This window comes from Salmo salar, chromosome ssa13 (assembly GCF_905237065.1).
Source record: "Salmo salar chromosome ssa13, Ssal_v3.1, whole genome shotgun sequence".
Classification (NCBI taxonomy): domain Eukaryota; kingdom Metazoa; phylum Chordata; class Actinopteri; order Salmoniformes; family Salmonidae; genus Salmo; species Salmo salar.
In genome coordinates, this window is record NC_059454.1 from 112,097,963 (window position 1) to 112,116,858 (window position 18,896).

At 44.5% G+C, this 18,896-nt stretch overlaps 1 protein-coding gene across 2 annotated transcripts in view; it reads left to right on the plus strand.

Annotated features, from left to right (window-relative positions):
- The first annotated feature begins 1,647 nt into the window (after positions 1–1,647).
- Positions 1,648–18,896, plus strand: part of epha5 (EPH receptor A5) — a 152,862-nt gene continuing 135,613 nt past the window's right edge. For both annotated transcript variants that reach the window (XM_045692702.1, XM_045692703.1), the window contains exons 1-3: positions 1,648–1,989; positions 5,943–6,007; positions 18,078–18,741. In XM_045692702.1, the coding sequence (XP_045548658.1) occupies positions 1,878–1,989; positions 5,943–6,007; positions 18,078–18,741 (841 nt within the window). In that variant the 5' untranslated portion in view covers positions 1,648–1,877. The remainder of the gene's footprint in view (positions 1,990–5,942; positions 6,008–18,077; positions 18,742–18,896) is intronic.

An 18,896-nucleotide genomic window follows, 5' to 3' on the forward strand; every position in this document is an offset into this window, starting at 1 on the left:
ACACACCACATACCATACACACCAGACACCACACACACCATACACACCAGACACCACACACACACACCATACACCACAGACACCATACACACCACACACCACAGACACCATACACACCAGACACCACACACACCAGACACCATACACACCAGACACCACACACACCAGACACCATACACACCACACACACCATACATACCACACACCACACACACCATACACACCACACACACCACATACACACCACACACACCAGACACCATACACACCACACACACACACACACATCATACACACCACACAAACACACCAGACTGACCCTACACACCACACACACCATACACACACACACACACACACACACCAGACTGACCATACACACCACACACACCAGACACCATACACACCACACACACACCACACACACCACACACCATACAGACCACACACACCATACACACCACACACACACCAGACTGACCATACACACCACATACACACCACACACACCAGACACCGTACACACCATACACACCACACACACCATACACACCACACACACACACCACACACACACCACACACACCATGCACACCACAAACACACACAGAGGAGATGGATGGTGTGTTCCTGGATCACTGGTTAGAGGAGAGGAACAGATTAGAGGAGTGTGGGAGGGATGTGTCGGGCAGGCCAAGGAACAGAACAGAAATACCACAAAATCACACTAGAGAGAGAGAGAGAGGGAGAGAGAGGGGGAGAGAGAGGGGGAGAGATACATTCTCTGCTGTTTAACATCAAAAGGCACATTTTTCATTGACATATTGCCCAGGATGTTTAAAATCCTCTGTCATGCAATTATGAATGATACCAAACAATGATTCATTAAAAGTCCTTGTTATCTATTTTGATGTCAATACAGTCTGTTATCTGAAGGTCAGTTTACCAACATAAATATTGTTGCATTATTATATGACAAGTTTTTTGTGATGATTAATAATTCAACAAACAGTAATATTGTCCTAATTTTACACGTGAAATAGTAAACTCCAACGTCCATGTCTGTGGTTGAACCAGAATCAAAGGAGACTATGTATATGGCAATTGTTTTTTAAGCCCAGGAAGCAGCCATTCAACTAGCCATTCACCAGACTTTCAAGTTTAATAATGTCAAAATGCCTTGGGTATTTTCCCAGAGGTGGATTTGGCGCATGTGCACTTGCTCAAAAACAATACAGACAAGACATTTTTTGGGTTGCATGTACCTTTTTATTTAGATATTTTTGGGGAATTACATACCGGCCTGAACGACAGTAGTGATGATAGTTGCTCAGCGAAACTCCATTATTTGGTGAGTACCGAATGAACGTATTTTGACATTATTAAGCTTGAAAAGCCGGTGAAAGCCAAGTTGAATGGCTGCTTCCTAGGTTTAAAGGAGATTTTTGTGCCGTATTCAACGTCTCCTTTAATAAAGCCGTATTCTGGTTCAGTCTATGGTGTTTCGTGCGCGATATTAGGGGTCATTCGTGTACTGTTTGATAGAGGGTAACGGGCTGTAGTGCTCTTTGTGTGTACGTGGTAGTGTTGGAGTGGAGAGTCTCCCTCTGCTCTGAAGTTCACTCCGCCCCCGTGTGCTTCAGGCTGGCGACGCGCTGCAGCTCTCCTCCTCTCCAAATTCAGCGCGCTCCACTTCTCCTCTCTCTAGCCGTGTGCCTGCGTACAGACGGACCTACCGACCGCGTAAAATACGCTTTTATCTCGCACTAGACGGACAATAAGGACACAGATGTCTCCACTATTCACTTTAGGAGCGTTTCCGCACTGAATTGAATTACCGGTACATTCATCACGCCTTCGTTTTGTCACCATTTTAAATGAAAAAAATGACATTGGCGTGGAATTGTGGTGGACGGTTTTACTTGAAAGTGTGGACGTGCTTTTTCAGCCTTGCAGTGCTCAGGACTCTCTCTATACCTGCTAATGAAGGTAAGTGGACATAGTTAAAAACATGTATTATTTATAACGTGTCAATACATTTGATTGTTATTCACCTTTGATTACCTTTCCATGAAGGCTGATGCCCGACACTGATAAAGATGCCAGTTGGTAAAAGAGCTGATTACGAGACGCGCAATGTAATTGACATATCAGCCAGAGGCTGGCTTTTCTCATTATGAACGTTTTACATTTTCAGTTAGATGTTTAATCTACAAACATTTTGCCTTAAAAAAAATGGTTTGTAAATAGGCTTGGTCTCAGTGCTATTGATGCGAAGGATGAGTGAATCTCTCTCAGGCATTGTTACAGCACTAAGCGACCATTTCATTCCGGATCAATACCAGCGAGACAACTTCTTGACACCGTGTTAGATATTCTATATCCCAAATAGATATTGTATTTAGTCTTTTTTTTCAGCCATAACAAAGGCTGTACAAATATACTAGTCTAGTTTAAGTGCTGTGAAAGTTCAGCTATTTTCCCCGTGTTGTTTCCAACCGTCTTGTTGATTGACCGGAAGGACTGTGCGTGAACAGCATTTAAATATCCTGTGATAAATTATGCCATTACCACCTATAAGACATTATCATGTCATTATCCTACCAGACAGACATGAGGTCAGCTCGACTAGTTATGACATTGTCCGTTTGTGAAGTTCTCCTGTTTTAGGTTACATTGAATTTGATATAGATTTTGGACATTCGGTAATGTCCAGGGGAAAGTTCCAAAATGTCCTTTTTGTGACTAGAACTATTGTATTTGAAATCCTATCGACTTAATTATAAAAACGTTCATACAAATGCAATGAGATGTCATCAATGTCGCATGTAGACGTATCATATATGAGCCATCCTCTCTCTCTCTCACACATGCGGACACTATTTGTGATAAATTATATTCAAAATAGAGACTCAGGAGATTATAGTGTTTTGACCCCTAAACATACTGTTCATTTCTAAACATACTGTTCATTTCTAAACATACTGTTCATTTCTTGACATTCTGTCCATTGTATTTCTTGACATTCTGTCCATTGTATTTCTTGACATTCTCTCATATATTGAAGCCTGTGTGTGTGTGTGTGTGTGTGTGTGTGTGTGTGTGTGTGTGTGTGTGTGTGTGTGTGTGTGTGTGTGTGTGTGTGTGTGCTGCAGTTGAATAGCCCCAGCTGATGATGACTAGGCCTAACAAACAGCATCACTACATAACAGCACCCTAACCCCACAGGAATTCAGCCTAATGGTCTGATTCAGAGGCGCTGTGTCCCAAATGGAAAATGCTCCCTATCTAGTGCACTGCTTTAGACCAGAACCCTATGGAACCCTATTCCCTATAGAGTGCACTACTTTAGACCAGAGCCCTATGGAACCCTATTCCCTATATAGTGCACTACTTTAGACCAGAGCCCTATGGAACCCTATTCCCTATATAGTGCACTACTTTGACCAGAGCCCTATAGAACCCTATTCCCTATATAGTGCACTACTTTAGACCAGAACCCTATGCAACCCTATTCCCTATATAGTGCACTACTTTAGACCAGAGCCCTATGGAACCCTATTCCCTATATAGTGCACTACTTTAGACCAGAGCCCTATGGAATCCTATTCCCTATATAGTGCACTACTTTAGACCAGAACCCTACAGAACCCTATTCCCTATATAGTGCACTACTTTAGACCAGAACCCTATGGAACCCTATACCCTATATAGTGCACTAGGGCTCATAGGATTGTGGTCCAAAGAAGAGCACTTCTGGGACATAACGTATGATTCAGATAGGATTTGACGTCAACACAATAAATCCACAGTGATTTAATGAAGTAACACCATAACACTCCCACATGTGAAATATGTCTCTTGGGTTTTTAAATCGTTACACACTGTATGGATAAAGAGTTGTCCATTCAAACAATTATTACGAATTCATTTCGCTTCTATTGGACTCTGAGGAGGATTCGCTGTTAAAACATTCGTCCTTTTTCTTCTGAACGTAATGTACACAAATACACGACTACCTTCTTACGTCCTTGTATCCACTGGGAGTAGGTCATTCATTACATGTTAGATATTACTGCACTGTCGGAACTAGAAACATTTCGTCACACCAGCAATAACATCTGCTATCCACGTGTATGTGACCAATAACATTTGATTTGATTCAGTGGTGATAACCAGCATGAATCATCTGAATTTTCTGACTATGAGAATAATACACACTTAGTTTCACTGTGGGGATACGGGGAAAGGGTTCTCCTCTCTCGTCTACTGATGTACGCCAAGAGAATCTCCTTACATCCTCTCTTGGAGAAAGACATAACCACCCTGTTATCATCGACTTCACTATGACGTATTTCTACTTTCTCTCCTAATTAGGATTAGGATATTTTCCTAAGGGCATTGTTCTATCTGGAGTAGAACAATGTACTAGACGGTGTCTGTTAGCCTGCCTGCCTGCCAATCACCTCGAACAAACCAAGACCTACTTTCAGAAACTTTAAATAGACAGTTTGTTATGCTAGGAATGAGGATTTTTTATTGGTGAAGGAATGAGGATTTTTTATTGGTGAAGGAATGAGGATTTTTTATTGGTGAAGGAATGAGGATTTTTTATTGGTGAAGGAATGAGGATTTTTTATTGGTGAAGGAATGAGGATTTTTTTATTGGTGAAGGAATGAGGATTTTTTATTGGTGAAGGAATGAGGATTTTTCATTGGTGAAGGAATGAGGATTTTTCATTGGTGAAGGAATGAGGATTTTTCATTGGTGAAGGAATGAGGATTTTTCATTGGTGAAGGAATGAGGATTTTTCATTGGTGAAGGAATGAGGATTTTTCATTGGTGAAGGCATGTTGACTTTTCATTGGTGAAGGCATGTTGACTTTTCATTGGTGAAGGCATGATGACTTTTCATTGGTGAAGGCATTGGCCGTTGTGCCCTTAACATATCGGTCATCATTGTTCAGAAATATTTTGCAAAGGTCTATTATACTATTAACTAGGTATGTCTGTACTGTTCAGTTACCAGTAGGTCTGTCTATACTGATCAGTTACCAGTAGGTCTGTCTGTACTGATCAGTTACCAGTAGGTCTGTCTGTACTGATCAGTTACCAGTAGGTCTGTCTGTACTGATCAGTTACCAGTAGGTCTGTCTGTTCTGTTCAGTTACCAGTAGGTCTGTCTGTACTGATCAGTTACCAGTAGGTCTGTCTGTACTGATCAGTTACCAGTAGGTCTGTCTGTACTGATCAGTTACCAGTAGGTCTGTCTATACTGATCAGTTACCAGTAGGTCTGTCTGTTCTGATCAGTTACCAGTAGGTCTGTCTGTACTGATCAGTTACCAGTAGGTCTGTCTGTACTGATCAGTTACCAGTAGGTCTGTCTGTACTGATCAGTTACCAGTAGGTCTGTCTGTTCTGATCAGTTACCAGTAGGTCTGTCTGTTCTGTTCAGTTACCAGTAGGTCTGTCTGTACTGTTCAGTTACCAGTAGGCCTGTCAGTTCTGATCAGTTACCAGTAGGCCTGTCTGTACTGTTCAGTTACCAGTAGGTCTGTCTGTACTGTTCAGTTACCAGTAGGTCTGTCTGTTCTGTTCAGTTACCAGTAGGTCTGTCTGTACTGTTCAGTTACCAGTAGGCCTGTCAGTTCTGATCAGTTACCAGTAGGCCTGTCTGTTCTGTTCAGTTACCAGTAGGTCTGTCTGTACTGTTCAGTTACCAGTAGGTCTGTCTGTTCAGATCAGTTACCAGTAGGTCTGTCTGTTCTGATCAGTTACCAGTAGGTCTGTCAGTACTGATCAGTTACCAGTAGGTCGGTCTATTGTGTGGCTCACTGAATGATCACTATAATTTGGGTTATGTGAAAAAAGTGTTTTTAATTTCAAATCTTCCCAAATGTGTTCTACATACTAACTGTGTCCTTCCTGTGTTTCCGCAGTGAACTTGCTGGACTCTCGCTCTGTCATGGGGGACCTTGGGTGGATAGCTTACCCAAAGAATGGGGTGAGTGGTACTTCATAAATGCTCACACAAACCACACAAACTCAGTCTCCTTTTCAGTCTGCACCGGACCAATCCTCATCAGTATCAGTCCCAGCTCAGTCCCAGCTCAGCTCAACCTCAGGTCAACAAGAGAGAGACGACAAAGTCCAGAAAAATAGGTTAAAATGTGAATTAATGTCCTATAGCTTGTTATTGCCTGTTGACTGCTAGAGCTGAACTAAAAATGCCCAGTACATACTGAACCTGCATCCAGCCAAACAATGGCAATGCAGACACAAGATAACTAGCTAGATTTAGCAAACACTTAGCTTCACAATTACCAGCTAGCTAGATACAAATGGTATTGATCTAGCTCGCCAGCTAGTTGAGCATATAAAAAAAAAATATATAATATAATCCAATAGCTATCTAGCTATTTAGCTATCAATTCATTGTGGCTAGATAGCTAGCCAACTTAGCATGTGTCCCTATAACGTGACATATGGTTTGATTAGCTTGCTAACAATTAGCATTCGCACCACAGTGGCTATTTTTTTTGTAGCTAGCTAGGTAAACATTACAAATTGGCAAGCAAAGATTATCATCATGTTATACATGGCTTAGCACATGTGCAATCATCATTAACAGCAGAAACCAACTGGCTAGCTCAGCTAACAGTCTTGATGTTGCTTCATCTCGCAACGAGCCATCTGTAAACAATTGCTTTTTGCGGGATGTAGCGAGCTGTAACGGTGACTGTATGCAACTGTCTAGCTAGCTAGCTACAGTGCCTTCGGAAAGTTTTCAGACTTATTCTAAAATTGATTATTGTTTTTTTCCCCTCATCAATCTACACACAATACAGCATAATGATGAAGTGAAAACAGGTTTTTAGAAATGTTTGCTAATTTATAAAAAAAAACCTGCAAATATAACATTTACATAAGTATTCAGACTCTTTACTCAGCACTTTGTTGAAACACCTTTGGCAGCGATTACAGCATCAAGTCTTTTTGGGTATGACGCTACAAGCTTGGCACACCTGTATTTGGGAGTTTCTCTAATTTTTCTCTGCAGATCCTCTCAAGCTCTGTCTTGATGGATGGGGAGCGTCGCTGCACAGCTATTTTCAGGTCTCTCCAGAGATATTCCATCGAGTTCAAGTCTGTGCTCTGGCTGGGCCAATCAAGGACATTCAGAGACTTGTCCCGAAGCCAGTCTTGCATTGTCTTGGCTGTGTGCTTAGGGTCGTTGCCCTGTTGGAAGGTGAACCTTCACCCCAGTCTGAGGTCCTGAGCGCTCTGGAGCAAGTTTTCATCAAGGATCTCTCTGTACTTTGCTCCGTTCATCTTTGCCTCAATCCTGACTAGTCTCCCAGTCCCTGCCGTTGAAAAACATCGCCACAGCATGATGCTGCCACCACAATGCTTCACCGTAGGGATGGTACCAGGTTTCCTCCAGATGTGAAGCTTGGCATTCAGACCAAAGAGTTGAATCTTGGTTTCATCAGACCAGAGAATCTTGTTTCTCATGGTCTCAAACTCCAAGCGGGCTGTCATGTGCCTTTTACTGAGGAGTGGCTTCCGTCTGGCCACTCTACCATAAAGGCCTGATTGGCGGAGTACTGCAGAGATGGTTGTCCTTCTGGAAGGTTCTCCCATTTCCACAGAGGAGCTCTGTCAGAGTGACCATCGGGTTCTTGGTCACCTACCTGATCAAGGCCCTTCTCCCCCATCCGGCTCAGTTTGGCCAGGCGGCCAGCTCTAGGAAGAGTCTTGGTGGTTCCAAACTTCTTCCATTTTAGAATGATGGAGGCCACTGTGTTCTTGGGGACCTTCAATGCTGCAGACATGTTTTGGTACCCTTCCCCAGATCTGTGCCTCGACATAATCCTTTCTCGGAGCTCTATGGACAATTCCTTAGACCTCATAACATGGTCTTTTCTCTGATATGCACTGTCAACTATGGGACCTTATATAGACAGGTGTGTGCCTCTCCAAATCATGTCCAATCAACTGAATTTACCACAGGTGGACTGAAAATCAAGTTGTAGAAACATCTCAAGGATGATCAATGGAAACAGGATGCACCTGAGCTCAATTTCGAGTCTCATAGCAAAGGGTCTGAATACTGAGGTATAATAAGGTATTTCTGTTTTTCTAAAAACCTGTTTTCACTTTGTCATTATGGGGTATTGTGATGTCATTATGGGGTATTGTGATGTCATTATGGGGTATTGTGATGTCATTATGGGGTATTGTGATGTCATTATGGGGTATTGTGTGTAGATTGATGAGGATTTTTTTTCTTATTTAAATCCATTTTAGAATAAGGATGAAAATGTAACAAAATGTGAAGAAATTCAAGGGGTCTGAATACTTTCCAAAGGCACTTTTAACTGTTGACTTTTAGCTAACAATAGCTAGCAATGAAAATGACATTTTGATACAATTGAGACAATAACATATGTACATGTCTTGGCGTTTTTTAACTGTAGACTTTTACCAGTGTATTGATTATGATGATTCACAGCAGACACTTTTAAAATAATCCTTATAAAATAATAAAATAAATAAATAAATAAAATAATCCTTCCCACTTGGCTTCAACCAGTCCTGACTGTTCTTTCTCTTAGCTCTATCTTATATTCTGTGTTGAGGGGCTAGGGGGGTATGCCTAGGGACTGAGCACTTGGGTTTGGTGTGCGTCATATTTAGTGCACAGTTGAGCCCCAGAAATAGTGTTGGCTTGGAGTGAGTTACAGGGTTCAAGTGGGAGAGAAACAGTGAACGGTGCATTCAGGAGTGAACAGGAGGATACAGAGTAACGAGTGAAAGGAAGTAGAGAAATAGAGAAGGATTAAAAAAAAGATGCAGGGAGGAAGAACGGCTAAAGGTCAGGTTAAGAAAATCCTTTCTGTTATCATCAAACACAGTTGTTCTGTCTACAGGAACAGTCTGTATTGTACAGAGAATAGAACAGGAGGGCAAAGATCTCTAACAGTGCCAACGCTAATAAACTTTACGATCACCATTTCTAGATAGAAACGCAAACGTTGCAAGGTAAAACCCAGTGATGCTGGTCAATTACACTGAGTATACAATAAATTAAGAACACCTTTTGCCATGACATAGACTGACCAGGTGAATCCAGGTGAAAGTTATGATCCCTTATTGATGTTCACTTGTTAAATCCACTTCAATCAGTGTAGATGAAGGGGGAGGAGACAGGTTAAAGAAGGATTTTTAAGCCTTGAGAAAATGTAATTGAGACATGGATTGTGTATGTGTGCCATTCAGAGCGTGAATGGGCAAGACAAAAGATTTAAGTTTATTTGAGAGGGCATGGTAGTAGGTGTCAGGCGCACCAGAGTGAGTCAAGAAGTACAACACTGCTGTGTTTTTCACGCTCAATAGTTTCCCGTGTTTATCAAGAATGGTCCACCACCCAAAGGACAGTGGGAAGTATTGGAGTCAACATGGGCCAGCATCCTTGTGGAATGCTTTCGACACCTTGTAGAGCCCATGCCCAGGCAAATTGAAGCGGTGTGAAGCGGGGTGTAACTCAATATTAGGACGGTGTTCGTAATGTTTTGTCCTCTCAGTGTATCTCCGGTCCATCCTGGGTAATCCCTTTGTGTGAGTGTACTGTACCTCCAGTCGTTGTGAAGAGCACCTTGTTCCTGTGTGCTTCCCAAATGGCTCCATATTCACTGTATAGTGGAGTACTTTTTTACCAGATCCTTAAGGGCCCTTGTCAACTGTAGTGTATAGGGAGTAGGGTTTGGGAAGCACTCGCTGTTAGAGTAAGTGTGTGTTAGGCCTAATCTGTTTTAAAGCCGAGTCCAACCTGTTACTTTACATCCTGTTTATCAGCGTTAAGAGGATTTGTCTCTGTGGTCTCTACTGCGTGTGTGTGTGTGTGTGTGTGTGTGTGTGTGTGTGTGTGTGTGTGTGTGTGTGTGTGTGTGTGTGTGTGTGTGTGTGTGTGTGTGTGTGTGTGTGTGTGTGTGTGTGTGTGTGTGTGTGTGTGTGTGTGTGTGTGTGTGTGTGTGTGTGTGTGTGTGTGTGTGTTACTCTGCTGGGTGTGTCATCAGGGGTCCAGCCAGACCTCAGACTCAGCACGGCACACAGATACGTGCATGTAGGCAGACAGACAGGCAGGCAGGCAGGCATGTAGGCAGACAGACAGACAGGCAGGCATGTAGACAGACAGACAGGCATGTAGGCAGACAGACAGACAGGCATGTAGGCAGGCAGGCATACAGGAAGACAGACAGGCATGTAGGCAGATTAGACATGCAGGCAGGCAGGCAGACAGCCAGGCAGGCAGGCAGACAGACAGGCATGTAGGCCGGTAGGTAGGCAGACAGACAGGCATGTAGGCAGATTAGGCAGGCAGGCAGGCAGGCAGACAGACAGGCATGTAGGCCGGTAGGTAGGCAGACAGACAGGCGCAAAAACTTTCACATGTGAAAATCACATTTGCTGTTTGAGTTGTACTGTCCCATTATCCTAACTGTTACACCTGCTTAGCAGTCGTTCAATCTTCCCAACAGTTGGGATAATGGGACAATTCTGAGTATAACGCAATTTCTCAGCTGTATTGAGGTACGTTTTCTGAGCCATGTCGGCTCAGCGGGGTCTTAATCTCTCGGAAAGTATTCAGACCCCTTCACTTTTTCCACATTTTGTTACGTTACAGTCTTATTCTAAAATTGATTAAATTGTTCTTTCCCTTCATCAATCTACACACAATACCCCATAATGACAAAGCAAAAACATTTTTTTTGGTGCAAATTTATTAAACATAAAAACTGGAAATATCACATTTACATAAGTATTCAGAACATTTACTCAGTACTTTTTTGAAGCACCTTAAGTAGTGATTACAGTCTCAAGTCTTGGGTATGACGCTACAAGCTTGGCACACCTGTATTTGGGGAGTTTCTCCCATTCTTCTCTGTAGATCCTCTCAAGCTCTGTCAGGTTGGAAGGGGAGCATCGCTGCACAGCTATTTTCAGGTCTCTCCAGAGATGTTCGATCGGGTTCTGGCTGCGCCACTCAAGGACATTCAGAGACTTGTCCCGAAGCCACTCCTTTATTATCTTGGCTGTGTGCTTAGAGTCGTTGTCTTGTTGGAAGGTGAACCTTAGCCCCAGTCTGGCACACAGCCAAGACAACGCAGGACTGGCTTCGGGACAAGGCCCTCCCCCACCCCCCCGATTGCTCGGTTTGGCCGGGCGGCCAGCTCTAGGAAGAGTCTTGGTGGTTCCAAACTTCATCCATTTTCGCTTTGTTATTATGTGTGCAGATTGATCAAATGTTATTAGTCACGTGCGCCGAATACAAGTGTAGACCTTACAGTGAAATGCTTACTTATGAGCTCATAACCAACAATGCAGTTAAGAAAAATAAATAAATACAGATAAGAATAAGAAATAAAAGTAACAAGTAATTAAAGAGCAGCGGTAAAATAACAATAGCGAGACAATATACGGGGGTACCGGTACAGAGTCAATGTGGAGGCTATATACAGGGGGTACCGGTACAGAGTCAATGTGGAGGCTATATACAGGGGGTACCGGTACAGAGTCAATGTGGAGACTATATACAGGGGGACCCGGTACAGAGTCAATGTGGAGGCTATATACAGGGGGTACCAGTACAGAGTCAATGTGGAGGCTATATACAGGGGGACCCGGTACAGAGTCAATGTGGAGGCTATATACAGGGGGTACCGGTACAGAGTCAATGTGGAGGCTATATACAGGGGGTACCGGTACAGAGTCAATGTGGAGGCTATATACAGGGGGTACCGGTACAGAGTCAATGTGGAGGCTACATACAGGGGGTACCGGTACAATGTGCAGGGGCACCGGTTAGTTGAGGTAATATGTACATGTAGGTAGAGTTATTAAAGTGACTATGTATAGATGATAACAACAGAGAGTAGCAGCTGTGTAAAAGAGGGGGGGGGGCAATGCAAATAGTCTGGGTAGCCCTTTGATTAGCTGTTCAGGAGTCTTATGGCTTGGGGGGTAGAAGCTGTTTAGAAGCCTATGGACCTAGACTTGGCACTCCGGTACCGCTTGCCGTGCAGTAGCAGAGAGAACAGTCTATGACCAGGGTGGCTGGAGTCTTGGACAATTTTTAGTGCCTTCCTCTGACACCGCCTGGTATAGAGGACCTGGATGGCAGGAAGCTTGGCCCCAGTGATGTACTAGGCCGTTCGCACTACCCTCTGTAGTGCCTTGCGGTCGGAGGCCGAGCAGTTGCCATACGGTGATGCAACCAGTCAGAATGCAACCAGTCAGAATGCTCTTGATGGTGCAGCTGTAGAACCTTTTTGAGGATCTGAGGACCCATGACAAATCTTTTTCGTTTCCTGAGGGGGAATAGGTTTTGTCGTGCCCTCTTCACAACTGTCTTGGTGTGTTTGGACCCTTCTAGTTTGTTGTTGATGTGGACACCAAGGAACTTGAAGCTCTCAACCTGCTCCACTACAGCCCCGTCGATGAGAATGGGGGCGTGCTCAGTCCTCTTTTCCCTGTAGTCTACAATCATGAGACTTTAAAAAAAAAAAACATTTTAAACCATTTTAGAATAAGTCTGTAACGTAACAAAATATGGAAAAAGTGAAGGTGTCTGAATACTTTCCGAAATGCACTGTAAACAGGAAGCCTGTTTGACCCGGTGCAGCTGTAAGCAAGGATATGGTGGGAATCTATTCCGGTTGCCAGACTGGTGGCCTAGTCAGTATTGGTAGGCTGCTAGGTCCATAACACCATAGCATGTTTCATCTCAGAGCCTAAACCAATGCAGGACATAGAAACACAATGAATTGATAAACTAAATATTGAACAATTATTTTTATTTTGCACTGTATGGGGCTGTTGCATTTACTGTTAAATGGTTTGAATAGATAATCGATCGTGCGTAATGCAGCCAGTGTTTTGGCCCTCGCTATGAAATCGTTCTACAGAAATATGATCTTATTTACCATTGCACTTTCTTTTAGAAATGTTCCAACATTTCCATACAGCAAACGAGGGTGTTTTGGTTACCATATAAGGTGAATGGAGGGCGTGTTGGTTATCATATAAGGTGAATGGAGGGCGTTTTGGTTACCATATAAGGTGAATGTGGAGGGCGTGTTGGTTACCATATAAGGTGAATGGAGGGCGTGTTGGTTACCATATAATGTGAATGGAGGGCGTTTTGGGTACCATATAAGGTGAATGGAGGGCGTTTTGGGTACCATATAAGGTGAATGGAGGGCGTGTTGGTTACCATATAAGGTGAATGGAGGGCGTTTTGGTTACCATATAAGGTGAATGTGGAGGGCGTGTTGGTTACCATATAAGGTGAATGGAGGGCGTGTTGGTTACCATATAAGGTGAATGGAGGGCGTTTTGGGTACCATATAAGGTGAATGTGGAGGGCGTGTTGGTTACCATATAAGGTGAATGGAGGGCGTTTTGGTTACCATATAAGGTGAATGGAGGGCGTTTTGGGTACCATATAAGGTGAATGGAGGGCGTGTTGGTTACCATATAAGGTGAATGGAGGGCGTGTTGGTTACCATATAAGGTGAATGGCTCTGAATTATCAATTAAAACCTGCTTATATGTTGCTTGAGACAGTTTGATAAATCCCGATAATTTGGGGCGCGCGCAAATCCTACAATCTCCACGTACTGCACAATTTAGTAAGACCTAATTTAGTAAATTCGCACAATTTAATACATTAGGCCCAACATCTTAACCAAATTGAAGACTTATGGGAGATTCTGGAGCGGCGCCTGAGACAGTGTTTTCCACCACCATCAACAAAACACCAAATGATGAAATTTACCTCGGAAAGAATGATGTCACATCCTCTCCAATAGAGTTCTAGACACTTGTAGAATTTATGCCAAGGTGCTTTCTGGCAACTGGTGGGCGCCCAATGCCCTTTTAAAGACCTGCAGCTTCACACTAGGCATGGACTATATACTATATACTATATATACTATACTAGGCATCCGACCACTACCTTGTATCCTTTTCCCTCTTGCTCTCATCCAACACTTCTCACTCTGCCCCTACTCGGATGGTATTGCGCCGTCCCAACCTTCGCTCTCTCTCTCCCGCTACTCTCTCCTCTTCCATCCTATCATCTCTTCCCTCTGCTCAAACCTTCTCCAACCTATCTCCTGATTCTGCCTCCTCAACCCTCCTCTCCTCCCTTTCTGCATCCTTTGATTTTCTCTGTCCCCTATCCTCCAGGCCGGCTCGGTCCTCCCCTCCTGCTCCGTGGCTCGACGACTCACTACGAGCTCACAGAACAGGGCTCCGGGCAGCCGAGCGGAAATGGAGGAAAACTCGCCTCCCCTGCGGACCTGGCATCCTTTCACTCCCTCCTCTCTACATTCTCCTCTTCTGTCTCTGCTGCTAAAGCCACTTTCTACCACTCTAAATTCCAAGCATCTGCCTCTAACCCTAGGAAGCTCTTCGCTACCTTCTCCTCCCTCCTGAATCCTCCTCCCCCCCCCTCCTCCCTCTCTGCGGATGACTTCGTCAACCATTTTGAAAAGAAGGTTGACGATATCCGATCCTCGTTTGCTAAGTCAAACGACACCGCTGGTCCTGCTCACACTGCCCTACCCTGTGCTTTGACCTCTTTCTCCCCTCTCTCTCCAGATGAAATCTCGCGTCTTGTGACGGCCGGCCGCCCAACAACCTGCCCACTTGACCCTATCCCCTCCTCTCTTCTCCAGACCATTTCCGGAGACCTTCTCCCCTTCCTCACCTCGCTCATCAACTCATCCTTGACCGCTGGCTACGTCCCTTCCGTCTTCAAGAGAGCGAGAGTTGCACCCCTTCTGAAAAAACCTACACTCGATCCCTCCGATGTCAACAACTACAGACCAGTATCCCTTCTTTCTTTTCTCTCCAAAACTCTTGAACGTGCCGTCCTTGGCCAGCTCTCCTGCTATCTCTCTCAGAATGACCTTCTTGATCCTAATCAGTCAGGTTTCAAGACTGGGCATTCAACTGAGACTGCTCTTCTCTGTGTCACGGAGGCTCTCCGCACTGCTAAAGCTAACTCTCTCTCCTCTGCTCTCATCCTTCTAGACCTATCTGCTGCCTTTGATACTGTGAACCATAAGATCCTCCTCTCCACCCTCTCCGAGTTGGGCATCTCCGGTGCGGCCCACGCTTGGATTGCGTCCTACCTGACAGGTCGCTCCTACCAGGTGGCGTGGCGAGAATCTGTCTCCGCACCATGCGCTCTCACCACTGGTGTCCCCCAGGGCTCTGTTCTAGGCCCTCTCCTATTCTCGCTATACACCAAGTCACTTGGCTCTGTCATATCTTCACATGGTCTCTCCTATCATTGCTATGCAGACGACACACAATTCATCTTCTCCTTTCCCCCTTCTGATAACCAGGCGGCGAATCGCATCTCTGCATGTCTGTCAGACATATCAGTGTGGATGACAGATCACCAGCTCAAGCTAAACCTCGGCAAGACGGAGCTGCTCTTCCTCCCGGGGAAGGACTGCCCGTTCCATGATCTCGCCATCACGGTTGACAACTCCCTTGTGTCCTCCTCCCAGAGTGCTAAGAACCTTGGCGTGATCCTGGACAACACCCTGTCATTCTCCACTAACATCAAGGCGGTGACCCGATCCTGTAGGTTCATGCTCTACAACATTCGCAGAGTACGACCCTGCCTCACACAGGAAGCGGCGCAGGTCCTAATCCAGGCACTTGTCATCTCCCGTCTGGATTACTGCAACTCGCTGTTGGCTGGGCTCCCTGCCTGTGCCATTAAACCCCTACAACTCATCCAGAACGCCGCAGCCCGTCTGGTGTTCAACCTTCCCAAGTTCTCTCACGTCACCCCGCTCCTCCGCTCTCTCCACTGGCTTCCAGTTGAAGCTCGCATCCGCTACAAGACCATGGTGATTGCCTACGGAGCTGTGAAGGGAACGGCACCTCCATACCTTCAGGCTCTGATCAGGCCCTACACCCAAACAAGGGCACTGCGTTCATCCACCTCTGGCCTGCTGGCCCCCCTACCTCTGAGGAAGCACAGTTCCCGCTCAGCCCAGTCAAAACTGTTCACTGCTCTGGCACCCCAATGGTGGAACAAGCTCCCTCACGACGCCAGGACAGCGGAGTCAGTCACCACCTTCCGGAGACACCTGAAACCCCACCTCTTTAAGGAATACCTAGGATAGGATAAAGTAATCCTTCTAACCCCCCCCCTTAAAATATTTAGATTCACTATTGTAAAGTGGTTGTTCCACTGGATATCATAAGGTGAATGCACCAATTTGTAAGACGCTCTGGATAAGAGCGTCTGCTAAATGACTTAAATGTAAATGTAATTTAATGACTATTGTTATTTACTGCTACTCTTTTTAATTATTTGTTATTCTTATCTCTTACCTTTTTTTATTTTTAAGGTATTTATCTTAAACCTATATTGTTGGTTAAAGGGCTTGTAAGTAAGCATTTCACTGTAAGGTGCATGTGACAAATAACATTTGATTTGGCACCTATCTACGTAGTCCTATTTAACAGTTGGAGCTTTGTCCTAAATCATTCTATACTTTACATACCGTCCTCGTGCACCACTTCTCTACATCACACAGCTGATTATGTATGTTAGGAAGCCCCACATTGGAGACAGCTGATTATGGAGACATTATATAGTCTGTGATAAGGGACATTATACAGTTCCACCAGATCACAGACATGTATTGGCGACCACATTACGGAGTCATGAAAGGACACTATTAGCTGGCTGATGAAAGGATTCAATTGGCTGGGGGGGTGATGGCGGTTGGAGCAGAAAGATGTTTATAGCTGTCCCAGCCTTTAGCGCAGAGACATTAGAAACACGTGTGTGTGTGTGTGTGTGTGTGTGTGTGTGTGTGTGTGTGTGTGTGTGTGTGTGTGTGTGTGTGTGTGTGTGTGTGTGTGTGTGTGTGTGTGTGTGTGTGTGTGTGTGTGTGTGTGTGTGTGTGTGTGTGTGTGTGTGTGTGTGTGTCAGTCATTATAATACACCTCCCATCTGTCTGAAGCCTCCTGGGTTTAGAGGAAAATATCATCATTACAGCCAGTCAGTCAGACCACTAGGACCCTGGTCTCTCTGACGGGACTGGCTACTAGCTGGAATGAGATGTAATTTCTAAGTTAATGGAAGCTGATTACTGAGGAGTGAATTATTAATGTTGTATTTGAAATGTCTTTATGCTTTTACTTTGTCAGTTGAAGTGGAGTTAAACTGTGACCATTATATTAGCTTCTTGTAAAAAAAGGGTTTCAATAGCTGGTTCACAACCCACACGCAACCCAGACACAACCAATACACAACCAATACACAACCAACACACAACCAACACACAACCAACACGCAACCCACACACAACCAATACACAACCACACACAACCCATACGCAACCAATACACAACCCACACACAACCCATACGCAACCCACAAAAACCCAGACACAACCCAGACACAACTTACACATTTTCTACCATCCTCACCAGCTACACTATTATTCCACCGGTTCTGGTCCATAGTAGTAACCTATAGACAATAGGTTCTGGTTCTGGTCCATAGTAGTTAGGTTCTGGTCCATAGTAGTAACCTATAGACAATAGGTTCTGATCCATAGTAGTAACCTATAGACAATAGGTTCTGATCCATAGTAGTAACCTATAGACAATAGGTTCTGGTTCTGGTCCATAGTAGTTAGGTTCTGGTCCATAGTAGTAACCTATAGACAATAGGTTCTGATCCATAGTAGTAACCTATAGACAATAGGTTCTGGTTCTGGTCCATAGTAGTAACCTATAGACAATAGGTTCTGATCCATAGTAGTAACCTATAGACAATAGGTTCTGATCCATAGTAGTAACCTATAGACAATAGGTTCTGATCCATAGTAGTTAGGTTCTGATCCATAGTAATAACCTGTAGATGATAACTACTTAACAGTATCTAATTACAACATAACCCAGTCAGCTGTAACTGAACATGAACAATGTTTGACATCTTTCCGTCTCTCTATTTCCCTTCTCTACAGTGGGAGGAGATAGGTGAGGTGGATGAGAACTATGCTCCCATCCACACGTACCAGGTGTGTAAAGTGATGGAACACAACCAGAACAACTGGCTGCAGACTAACCTCATCCTCAACGAGGGAGCTCAAAGAGTGTTCGTGGAGCTACAGTTCACCCTGAGGGACTGTAACAGCCTTCCGGGTGGCGTTGGTACCTGCAAAGAGACCTTCAACATGTACTACTACGAGTCTAACGATGAGGAGGGGAGGTATCTCAGGGAAAGCCAGTACTCTAAGGTAGACACCATAGCTGCTGACGAGAGCTTTACGGAGTTAGACCTGGGAGACAGAGTGATGAAGCTGAATACAGAGGTAAGAGATCTGGGACCGTTGATGAAGAAGGGCTTCTACTTGGCGTTTCAGGACCTGGGAGCCTGCGTAGCGTTGCTATCCGTCAGGGTCTTCTATAAGAAGTGTCCCTTCATAGTGAGGAACCTAGCTCAGTTCCAGGACACAATTACAGGGTCGGACTCCTCCCAGCTGCTGGAGGTGGCAGGAAAATGTGTCAACAACTCGGTGGCGGAGGACCTACCCAGGATGCACTGCAGCGCAGAGGGGGAGTGGCTAGTGCCCATCGGGAAGTGTGTGTGCCAGGCGGGGTTTGAGGAAGTGAACGACAGTTGTCAAGGTATGTACTGAATCAAATTGTTTATACACACAAGCAGGGACTGAACTTAAAGATCTTAGGCCCTGGCCAGCAAAGTATAACATTGAGGTCCAAAATATGGTTCCATGTGATGTTTGAAAAGACAGAATTTCATGGGCTAGTTTGGTACTTTTTCT